The sequence below is a fragment of the Pongo abelii genome, chromosome 11 (assembly GCF_028885655.2).
Source record: "Pongo abelii isolate AG06213 chromosome 11, NHGRI_mPonAbe1-v2.0_pri, whole genome shotgun sequence".
Lineage (NCBI taxonomy): Eukaryota > Metazoa > Chordata > Mammalia > Primates > Hominidae > Pongo > Pongo abelii.
Genome location: NC_071996.2, coordinates 62,307,959 through 62,320,770, shown reverse-complemented (window position 1 = coordinate 62,320,770; position 12,812 = coordinate 62,307,959). Strand labels below are relative to the sequence as shown.

At 34.7% G+C, this 12,812-nt stretch overlaps 1 protein-coding gene across 1 annotated transcript in view; it reads left to right on the top strand.

Annotated features, from left to right (window-relative positions):
* Positions 1-12,812, top strand: part of LY75 (lymphocyte antigen 75) — a 105,841-nt gene that overhangs the window by 55,782 nt on the left and 37,247 nt on the right. The window contains exons 20-25 of the mRNA XM_002812515.6: positions 16-95; positions 1,025-1,164; positions 2,899-3,004; positions 3,226-3,386; positions 11,091-11,220; positions 12,518-12,744. Of these exons, the coding sequence (XP_002812561.4) occupies positions 16-95; positions 1,025-1,164; positions 2,899-3,004; positions 3,226-3,386; positions 11,091-11,220; positions 12,518-12,744 (844 nt within the window). The remainder of the gene's footprint in view (positions 1-15; positions 96-1,024; positions 1,165-2,898; positions 3,005-3,225; positions 3,387-11,090; positions 11,221-12,517; positions 12,745-12,812) is intronic.

The window sequence follows — 12,812 nt, the reverse complement described above, 5'->3', positions numbered from 1 at the left end:
GTCATTTTCTTTTAGCTCACGATATCCATGGCACCGCTTTCCTATGACATTTGGAGAGGAATGCTTGTACATGTCTGCCAAGACTTGGCTTATCGGTAAAGTTAATTCTAAATCCTTTAATGCTGATTATGTAATATGTGAAGTTCAGGTTCAGTTTCTAGCTTAATCTTGTTTTCCTTTTAATTATATATTTGGTAATTTCATCTTATTCTGATTTATTATTAACAACAATAGCTCAAATTCCCAATGCAAATGAAAGTACTTTTCACTGTGAATATTTTAACTTCCTTTATCCTAAAGCAGTTACTTAGTAATAAACTTACCACTTTCCTAATTGATAAGTGTCTAAGCAAATTTTCAAAGATAAGCAGGCAGCAGTTCTAAAATATAGTTTAAGTCCCCTCCCCCTGATTACACTGCCCCTTCAACTCTCTTCCTACCTCCTGCCTTCACCCTGGGATGGTATGGTAGTCACACAAAATGTGTGCTGTTTCATAGACAGTATTGATATGCTGTACCCTACTGATAAAAATAATCATATAAGACAGAAATGGCTAGAGAAGAAAGGGAATATATTTTAAGCATTTAGGAAAGATTGATTTCAAGAGCCTTTCTTTACTACTGGGTTGCTTTTAAAATGTGCTGACTTGGCCGGCTGCGGTGGCTCACGCCTGTAATCCCAGCACGTTGGGAGGCTGAGGCAGGCGAATCACTTGAGGCAAGGAGTTCGAGACCAGCCTGGCCAACATGGTGAATCCCCGTCTCTACTAAAAATACAAAAATTAGCCGGGTGTGGCAGCATGCACCTGTAATCCCTGCTTCTTGGGAGGCTGAAGTATGAGAATCACTTGAACCTGGGAGGTGGAGGATGCAGTGAGCCAACATTGCACCACTCCACTCCAGCCCCGGGCAACAGATCGAGACTCTGTCTCAAAAAAAAAAAACAAAAAAACACACAAAACAAAATGAAAATGTGCTGACTGAAAAATTCTCACCATGGTAATCCTGGCTTTTCATTTCTCAGACTTAGGTAAACCAACAGACTGTAGTACCAAGTTGCCCTTCATCTGTGAAAAATATAATGTTTCTTCGTTAGAGAAATACAGCCCAGATTCTGCAGCTAAAGTGCAATGTTCTGGGCAATGGATTCCTTTTCAGAATAAGGTAAAAAGAGAATTGCTACATTATGCAACAATGATTGCTTCCGTGCTGGTTATATAGCCTATGGCAGAATGGCAACCCATTAGTGACAACATCACTGAAATAGACTCTGCATGTTTCAGGATCCCACCTGGCCCCCTGTGTTGCCAGAAACCGTGGACGATATCAAGAATTAACTCTCAAGTTGGTCATGCCTACAGGTCTTTTAAAGTGCAGCAATTCTATTTTGTTGCTACTAACACTTACATTGCTTAAGTTGATCTGTTGATGGATTGGGATGCATTGAATAGTCAGGACTGTCTCTATGGCCTTATAGGAAACTTACTTAATTTCTGGCTTGTGTTTTCTTTTTCCCCTCAAGGAGAGCATCCAAGCAGCATCTGCCAATCAAATCAGACCAGCATTTCACAAACTACTTTTTGGGGACTACACATATGCTACAAAATGTTAATCATTGATCTTGCCTCCAAATGGGGGTTTTTTGATTAAATAGGTTTGAGAAATGCTGCATTCTGTATCTGCCTCTTTGAGATGCATAATCCATGTTGGTATACGTATGTATTAGGAAATGCATTTGGCTTCTGAAAAGAGGTTGCTACAGTATGTGAAAAGATTTGTTCTGTCACATTAAAGACATTTGAAGATAAGCAGGTTTGTGTGGAAACACCATGAAGTCTTCAAAATCAGGCTTCTTTTGGTTTTGCTCTGCCATCCTTAATATAAGGCCTCCGAGCTTAAATTCAGGGTGTTCTCTCTAGGGTCTTTTCTAGAGTTTGTCCACATTGGGTAGCTTGGCTCATTGGCCACTCCAGTCTATAAGAAAGCTGAAAAAAAAATTTTTTTGTAAGATATTTCAAGGAACACAATTTGGGACATACCACTCTACACTAAAGTGATCATAATGTGAAAAAGGAAAAAAAGAGATGTGTCTGACAGCTGAAAGCATCTGTAGTAAAGTTAGGGGTACATTTTAACTTTTTAAAATTAGGACAATCTTTTTAATTCCTCAAGGTAATAGTACTGTGTTAATTTGCATAGCCGATATAAATTTGAATTAAAATATCCTGCCAAGAAAGAGATGAATTTTTCAACAGTGTTTCTTGACATAAGGAGATGATGATTAAGGACACAGATTTTGAAATTAGGTGGAACAGAGTATAGATACTGACCTTACTACTGTGTGGCTATTTCACTTATGGATCAAGTTATTTAATGTCCCTGTGCCTCAGTTTCTGTCTCCATTGTGAGAATTAAATGAGATAATACTACGCAAACTGCTTAACACATAGGAAGCACTCAATAAATGAGAGATCTTTAAATATATATTTAAAGATATAATATAAAATATATATATTTAAAGATATAAAACATATCTTATATATGATATTATATATTTATTTACATATATATATATATATATATATATATATGAAAGTTTGAAGACCGCTCTTCAGTTGTTTCAATTAAGAAGGTAGCTTGAGTCTAGGAAGCTCAAGGTTACAGTGAGCTATGATTGCACCACTGCACTCCGGCCTGTGCAACAGAGAGAGACTCTGTCTCTTAAAAAATTAAATAATTAATGAGAGCATAAACTTGAATTCTTATGGTACTACATTGCAAATTACCATATCTCACAGACCGAAAATTAGCAGCCCTCTAAAAGATGAAGCATTTTACTTCCTATGTGAGCGTTCCTGTGTCTGGAATCTCATGCTTCACATATGTCTTTGTTTGCAGTGTTTTCTAAAGATCAAACCCGTGTCTCTCACATTTTCTCAAGCAAGCGATACCTGTCACTCCTATGGTGGCACCCTTCCTTCAGTGTTGAGCCAGATTGAACAAGGTACTGGAATTATTTGGGAAACATGTTTTATTCTGATCTGGGGCCAGGTTAGTTTTAGGAGGCTATGGGGAATTAACATACAAAAATTCTTATTAAACTTCTTTTTTTATGGAACAGATAAAAGACTATGTTGATAGATAAACAAAAGATATTCATTGACATTTTTAGTATATCTTTAATTTGAATAAATCAAATGCTTTTTAAAAATCTCTTTCTAACAGACTTTATTACATCCTTGCTTCCGGATATGGAAGCTACTTTATGGATTGGTTTGCGCTGGACTGCCTATGAAAAGATAAACAAATGGACGGATAACAGAGAGCTGACGTACAGTAACTTTCACCCATTATTGGTTAGTAGGAGGCTGAGAATACCAGAAAATGTAAGTTTTTTTAAAAATCAATACTCTTCATACCTCTGTGAAATACTTGAGTCTTTCATACATTTTTGGACTAAGAGCAAAGCCCCACTGTATTATTCCATTTATATGAAATGTCCAGAATAGGCACATCTAAGATAGTAAGTAGGTTAGTGATTGCTAGAGGCTACGGGGGATGGAAAGATTGAGAATAGTGCCTAAAGAGTATGGAGTTTCTTTTGGGGATGGCGAAAATATTCTAAGATTTATGGGATGATGGTTGTGTAATTCTGTGAATATACTAAAAACTATTGAATATGTACTTTAAATGAGCGAATTGTCTCATACATGAATTATAGCTCAGTAAAGCTGTTACAAGAACAACAGGTGCCTCCCCAGCCTTCTGGTGGATGTACTGGTTTTTCACAGTAGCATCAGATTCCATAGCACTCATTTCATAACCATGTAAAACCATCATGTAGTGAGTTGTAAATAGAAGCAAATACAGATGTTTTGCTTTACATTTTGGGACTTTGGGCTCTCAGCCTCAGTCTCCTGAGGCACAAAGTACAAAATTGGTAACTGGTGACCATTTTTCCCCAAGAGCTAAATAGAAAGAAGTCGGAGTAGGGAAGAGGGCATTATATTGACAGTAGTTATGCTGATGCCACAGTATTACCGCCCACTGCTTCTGTTCTCTATACTTTCTGGATGCAGATTACCTTTTGCACAAAGGGCAAAGATTGAGAAATTAACATAAAAGTCTAATTCCAAAAGTATGTCTTAGGCAGTAATCAACTGATATTCCTGACATAATGTTACTTTGCTCAAAGTTGATGTTGGTAGCAAGGGAAGTTCTCAATCGTGAGTAACTATGTACAACGTAAATATCAAATTATTACTTGGTTATTATAGAAGATGTGGAAGTTAGAGTAAATGCAGCAATGAAAAATGTCAACCCTAATCTTAAACTTAAGACAGTTTAAACTTTTAAGCATAATCTATAGTAAGAAATACATTTAAATCACCGTCTAGTACATAGATACAGATATAATATTAATTGAAACAAAAGTTTCAAGAAACAATACTTACCCTTGAATTTATGCACTCTGATATGTTCGTTCTCTTCTATTTTGTTCCATTCTCCTGTCTTATCCTATCCTTTACTGTCCAATCCTACTCTCTCCTATTCTGTTCTATTTCATTATCACAAATATTTGCCAAAATACACTTAAGTGATTTCATGATATACTAAATGAGTCTCAACCATATTTGAGCCCTAGACTAGGGAATTACAATGAGTACTTGAGCATCTTTTCTTCTAGGGCTTTTCCATACATTGTTTTCTTGATATAAGTGAGATCGTAGTATATATACTATTACTCTGCTTTTCTCAGTTTGTATTATATCATAAGTAGTTTCTTCAGCCATTAAAAGATCTACTTGATAAGCATTTTAATGGTTGCTGGGGAACAGGTGGTGTTTGGTTACACGAGTAAAGTCTTTAATGGTGATTTGTGAGATTTTGGTGCACCCATCACCCGAGCAGTATACACTGCACTCAATTTGTAGTCTTTTATCCCTCACCCCCTTCCTATCCTTTCCTCCTAAGTCCCCCAAAGTTCATTGTGTCATTCTTATGCCTTTGCATCCTCATAGCTTAGCTCCCACTTATTAGTGAGAACATATGATGTTTGGTTTTCCACTACTGAATTACTTCACTTAGAATAATAGTCTCCAATCTCATCCAGGTTGCTGTGGATGCCATTAATTCATTCCTTTTTATGGCTGAGTAGTATTCCTCCATCATATATATATGTATATATATATATTCATATATATATGTATATATATATATATATACACATATATATACATATATACACATATATACATATATACACATATATATACATATACACACACACATACATACATATATACATATATACACACACACATATGCACACACACACACCATATATAAATACACACCATATATATACCATATATATATATATATATATATATATATATATATATATATACACCACAATTTCTTTATCCATTCATTGATTGATGGGCATTTGGGTTGGTTCCACATTTTTATAATTGCGAATTGGATTGCACAATATTTCTTGATTGATATGCCATCATTTACCTAACCAGTGCTGGGTGTTAGGTTGTTTCCAGTTTTACACAATCATAAATAGTGCTGCAATGAACACCTTTGTGTATAATCTTAGCCTATATTTCACATTACCTGCAGAGAGATTTTGGAAGTCATGTAGCCAGATCAAAGGATATAGGTAATATAAAGCTCTGATTACCAACTTGCTTCCAGAAAAGTTTATGAATTTACATTCCTATTCACAGCATATTGTGATTGTCCTTCTATCCTCACCAGCATATTATTAATTTCCAACATATATCAAGCAGTTAAGATGTGCCAGGCACTCTGCTAATGTATCACATACACAATAGCTATGAAATAAGGATGTTACCCCTGCCCCACCTTAGAAATGTGAAGATGGAGTCAGTAACTTGCCAGAGATCATGCAGCCTATGCATGCAGAGTCACGGTTGACATCTGGTTCTGGGTGGGCATGGTGGCTCACGCCTGTAATCCCAGAGACTCTGGAGGCTGAGAGGGGGAGGCCTGCTTAAGCCCTGGGGTTCAAGGCTGTAGTGAGCCATGATTGCACTACTGCCCTCCCATGTGGGCAATAGAGCAAGACCCTGTCTCTAAAAAAAATTTTTTTAATTAAAAAATGAGAAAAAAGGCTGGGCGTGGTGGCTCATGCCTGTAATCCTAGCACTTTAGGAGGCCAAGGCGGGCGGATTGCCTGAGCTCAGGAGTTCAAGATCAGCCCGGGCAACACAGTGAAACCCCGTCTCTACTAAGAAGTACAAAAAATTAACCGGGCATGGCAGTGTGTGCCTGTAGTCCCAGCTATTCAGGAGGCTGAGGCAGGAGAATGGCTTGAACCTGGGAGGCGGAAGTTGCAGTGAGCTGAGATCATGTCATTGCACTCCAGCCTGGGCGACAGAGCGAGACTCCATCTCCAAAAATAAAATAAAATAAAAGAGAGAGAGAGACAAAAAAAAATTGCCTTTAATGAGCACTTGGTTTTTAAAATTCTCCTTAATTTGGTAGTTTGATATCATATTTTCATTGATCTTTCTCTGATTTCTAATGAAAATAAACTTCAAAAAGTTAAATAATCATTCATAGTTCATCAAGTGGGAGTGTTCTTTTTCTTTGCAAATTTATCTATCAAACCCTTCATGTATTTCTTATTGATTTTATGACTTTGGAAATATCAAATATGCTGACCCTGTATTTCTTGTGTTTATTGCAAATACTTTCCTAAGTTTTCTTTAAGTCTGAATGCCAAAAATATTACAGAAATAAATTTTCACTATGTTTTAATATGTTCAAATCTGTATATCTCCTTTTTATTTTTCCTCTGTTGCTTTTAGGTTAGAAAGTCCATCATGTAAATTGTAAATATTAGTTAAATATATGCCCATATTTTCTTCTAGTTTTGTTTTATAGGTTGCCTTTTTTTTTTTTTTCTGACACAGGGTCTTACTCTGTCACCCAGGCTGGAGTGCGGTGGTGCATTCATAACTTACTATAACCTGGCCTCAAGCAATCCACCCGCCTGAGCCTTCCAAGTAGCTAGGACTGCAGGAGCACACCACCATGTGCAGCTATATTTTCTAATTTTTTTGTAGAGACAGGGTCTCATTATGTTGCCCAGGCTGGTCTGGAACCCCTGGCTTCAAGTGATCCTCCCACGTGGTCCTTCCAAAGTGCTGGGATTACAAGCAGGAGCCACCACACCCAGCCTCTGCTTTTTTTGTTTTTTTTCTTTTTCTGTTTCTGATAGCATGTTACATCCATGGTATATGATACATGTTGTCAGTGAATGCTTAATTATTTTCCCTAATCCTAGCCACTTGTTCTAGCATCATTTATTACATATACTTTCATTTGTTAAAAACAATATAGGCCTGGGCTAGCACTTTGGGAGGCTGAGGCAGGAGGATCACTTGAGCCCAGGAATTTGAGACCAGCCTGGGCAACACAGCAAAACCCTGTCTCTGTTTAAAAAAAAAAAAAAGAGAGAGAGAAAACAATATAGCAATATAGGATGCCTCTTTTATCGTTTATTAAGACTGTGTGTGTATGCATATATATGTGTATGTGTATATATACATACTGTATTTTATAATATTTAGATCAGTATGGTAGCTATTTAAAAATATTTCTCATATACATAATGTGTGTATGTGTGTATGTAACATACAAATACAGTCAGCCCTTCATATCCATGGGTTCTGAATCTGGATTCGACCAACTGCAGCTGGCAAATATTTGAGAAAAAAAACTTTTTAACCTACATCCTCCTGTATACTTAAATCATTTCTAGATTACTTATAATAGCTAATACAATGTAAATGCTATGCAAATAGTTGTTATACTGTATTTTTTAGGGAATAATGACAAAAAAGTCTACATGTTCAGTACAGACAAAAAAATTTTTTCTCAAATATTTTCCATCTGCAGTTGGTTGAATCCAGATTCAGAACCCACGGATATGAAGGGCTGACTGCATTGATATGTTATATACACACATACACATATTATATATATGAGAAATATTTTTAAATAGCTACCATACTGATCTAAATGTTATAATTTTACCATATTTTTTAAAACTATAATAGGATTAATTATACTTTATTACATGCCCTTAAAACATACTTTTAGATATTCTTGTCCATTTTTCCAGGAAAACTTTAGAATTATTAGTCATTTTTCATCCAAATAGTTAAAATTTTAAAACTCTTGATGAGAATTTGACTACATTAGGGAGAACTGACATCTTTCTATTAATCTTCCAATTCATGAATTTGATATATCTATTTATTCAACTCTTCCTTTAGATCACTCTGTGAAGTTTTATAGTTCCATCTCTTTCTCATTGTCATTAACAATGGTAGCTTTAGCTATAAAAAGAATGGAATCATGTCCTTTGGAGCAACATGGATGGAGCTGGAGGCCATAATCCTAAGCAAATTAACACAGGAACACAAAACCAAATACTGCATGTTCTAACGTACAAGCGAAGGTTAAACATTGAGCACAGGGGAGAGGGAGGGAGGGGGACATGGATTGAAAAACTACCTATTGGGTACTATGCTCACTACCTGGGTCCAACACACCCATTTAACAATCCTACACATGTGCACTTGTATCTAAAATAAAAGCTGAAATTTAAAAAAAAAAAAAAAAAAGAATGACAGCCTTAAAAAATTTTTCTTACTGATTTGTAGGGAAGCTATTGTTTGAATATGTTATGGGTTTTTTTCCCCCATAGGCATCTGTCTCACTAAAAGCTCTTTCTCTCTGAGTTTTTCATTAGATTTTCTTGGGTTTCCTAAGTAGCTAATAATAATATTCAAGCAACAGTGACCCTCGTTCCTATAGCTACCTCTCTCGTTTTCATTTCATTCCTCACCACATATGCTAGAATTTCCAGAATTTCCATGGCAAATACTAGGAACAGTAGTAGCCACCATTGTAGACTTGATCTGGACCTCAACAGGGCAGTCAGCAGTCCTGCATTGTTAAACATTACGTTGACTCTTGGTTTAAGATATAGCATTCCATAACTAGCTTATTTAGAACTTTTAATCAGGAATAAGTACTGGGTTTTCTAAAACTTGTTCCCAGCATCTGTTAAGATTGCCATATAGTTTTTTTTTTCCCCATTAGTCCTATTTGTACGTGGTATATATTAGTAGATGTTGTATTAAACCATTTTAAATTCTTGTTGTAAAATCTGGATGCTCAGAGTGGATTAATATTTTACTATTCTGCATTATATTTGTTAGAATTTTACTTGGGAATGTGTTCCTCTCTCTTCGTAGAATTAATTTCTTATGCTATATTGTCATATTTTTTTCTGATCATGTTAGCCTCATAAAATGACTGGGTAGCTTTCCATCTTTTCTGTGTTCTGAAATTCTGACTCAGCCTGGGGAATTCTCTTTCCCTGAAAGTTTAGGGGAACTACCTACAAAATGTTAGAACCCTTATCCAGGAGCATTTTTGCTTTTTAAAAAATTTTAATTATTCCTTATTTATAATTGACTCATAATCATTGTACCAATTTATCAGGTGCAGTGTGATGTTTCAATGCATGCATGTGTTGTATAAACGATCTGATCAGGGTAATTACCATATTCTTCACTTTAAACATTTATCTTTTCTTTGTAAAGATAACATTCAAAACCTTCTCTTCTGTCTTGAGATATACACTACATTGTTCTTTGCAGAGATCATACTCTGATGATAAAGGAATTTGGTGCAGCAGTGAAGGGCCCAAGCTCTGGAGTCAGATTGCTTAGGTTTGAATTCCAATTCAGCCATTTACTATACCTTTGGAAGTTTGCTTAACTTTTCTTAAGCCTCAATTTCTTATCTGCAAGCTCTAATTCTGTTGCATTACCTCATAAGGTCAACATAAGGATTATATAAGATAATTTATTTAAAGCTTTATCAATAGTACCTGACAGATAGTGAAAAAAAAAATGGCCATTATTAATTTTCCATTTCCTTCAAAGTTATTGTTACATTTTGGTGTTTCCACTTTTCCTTATGACAATTATGCTAATTGGCATTTTTCAAGAAAGTTGTCTATTTAATTTAGATTTTCAAATGTATTGAAGTAAAGTTGCTTATGGTATTTTAAAAATCTCCATTATCTTTGCTTACATTTTTGGTTTGCATTATTTACATTTTTACAAAAACAGTTGCATGTTATTGGTTTTGTCCACTCTATTCTCCACCCTCTACTCCTATTGCTTGACCTGTGTTATAAATACTACTTCTACCTTTTTCTACCCCATTTTTCGTGGGGTTCTGTTTTTGTTCATTTTTCAATCTCCTATATTGAATTCAGTTCATATTTCCTTTAAAAAAAAGAGAATACATTTAATAATACACATTTGGCTCCACATAAAGTTTTACTCATACCAATTTTTTTGACATTTCCCATTTTATTCTTTCCTATAATTATTTTAGTTCATTTTTGGTTTACTATTTATTGAGTAGCATTTTTTTTTGGTCAGTATCTCCTGGTATAAACTTACTTTTCTTATTTTTCTAAGTGTGATATGTTTCAAACATACAGAAAAGGATAGGGATAATATACTTGGAATAAATTTTCATATCTAATATTATTGATTGTGACCAGAAAATGAAATCTAGATACTTTTGTTTTAATATATGGAGATTTTTATAGTGACTAGTATAGGATCAAAGCTTTAAGCTATATTCTGTTATGTGGTACACAACTTGTTGTTACAAAAAGTCTATAAAAATCTAATAAGTTGAATTAATAATCATTATGTTTTGCTTATACTGTAGTCGAGTGTTAAATATTGCTGGAGATGTTTTATCTTATTTCTAATAGTTTATCTCTTTTAAAAATATGTTTATCAAGATTGCCACTATTTTGTTTTTTATAAAGTTAATTGCCCTTTATCCATGCTTTGAAAGTTTTTAAAGATTTTCTAGGAAATGTCATGGTGAGGTCCTTCATGGAATTCTTTTATAGGGGGACAAATTCAATCTAGAATCTAAACTTTTCTTGCTAGGAGCTTCAGACCATTGTTACATGATTGCATGTATATATTTGCCTTTTTGTTTAGTTTTTTGAGGAAGAGTCTCGCTACCACTGTGCCCTAATACTCAACCTCCAAAAATCACCGTTTACTGGGACGTGGAATTTTACATCCTGCAGTGAACGCCACTTTGTGTCTCTCTGTCAGAAATATTCAGGTAACAATTGTTATCTAGATAACTATGGTACTTTATGCTATTACATATATATATATAGTCACTTTCTATAGGAAGGGAGGGGAACATGGGTTGAAAAATTACCTATTGGGTACTATGCTTACCACCTGGGTCCAATACACCATGTAACAATCCTACACATGTACCCCCTGTATCTAAAATAAAAGCTGAAAAAAATTTTTAATACTATAAAAGAATTTATATTAATTTATAATCATATCGCTTAAAATTTCAGCATGGCTAAATCCATATTGGCTTAGTGAGTCAGAGTTTATCAAATGGAATGTGATTTTTTTAAAGGATCATTGCCATAATTAATTAAATTAATTAATTGTATCTGATGGAATTTGTTAATAGTAGTTATCCCATTATAGTAATTGAATTTTGTTCTTTTTTCTACTCTGGCATTTTTCAGATTTTACATTTTATTGTGGGAAAAGGAGAAGAAAAAACTTCGTATTTTTAACTGAGTGCAGTATTGAGTATTAAGTCCACTAATAGTATTCACTGTTAAATTTAGCACTAACAAATAAACAAGTGGGAGTTTGAAACATTATAAACAGATCACTGTCTGTGCCTTTCCATAATCCAAATAAAAGTAGAATGCATACTTAAAAGTAGGAATCATCTATATTTTGAAAAATATATTTTTAAAAAAGTATTACATTATTTTTCATTGATCACAATGTGTTTTTAACAAATGATCAAGAAAAAATTTTGTCATGTAATGAGAACTGTAAGTAGATATCTCATGTGCTTTGGCAGAATTTTTTTTTTGCTAAATTAATGTTTACCCATTTTTTCCATGTTTTTAACTAACTCCTTTATTAGCGAAGTACTATAAAGCAATAATTCAAATGCCTCCTCTTGTGGATGGTTTCTTACATTTCTTCATGCTAGCTCTCCCAGGTGAAAACTCTGTAAGGGGATACTTAATACATTTATCTCCTTGTTGAAGCAGTTCAAACAAAAGAGGTATTTAGCACCGACACGACATGATAATGCAGGTTACATTTATTTGCAGATATTCTCTTTCATAAATCAGACAAATGAAACAGAATGTTGTTCTGATTTTAGAAAACAAACGTTGCAGCTCACACATTTTACTTAAGGTATACAGCAAGACATACCTAATTCTCTCACCCAAAATCTAAAATAAATAGGCAAATAATATCTAAAGTAGATTAGTATGGGTAGAAATGTGAAAAAAAATGTCCCATAACTTGCAGAGTGTGGGGAAGGGTTTGTTGTTGTTGTTGTTGTTTTCTTTTACATGCAGAAGTTAAAGGCAGACAGACATTGCAGAATGCTTCAGAAACCGTAAAGTATCTAAATAATCTGTACAAAATAATCCCAAAGACTCTGACTTGGCACAGTGCTAAAAGGGAGTGTCTGAAAAGTAACATGCAGCTGGTGAGCATCACGGACCCTTACCAGCAGGCATTCCTCAGTGTGCAGGCGCTCCTTCAGAACTCTTCCTTATGGATCGGACTCTTCAGTCAAGATGTAAGTGTTCAGTCCCAACTGCCAGGACTGGGTGATGGAAAGCGACATTTTTTATTGTGCATAGCATC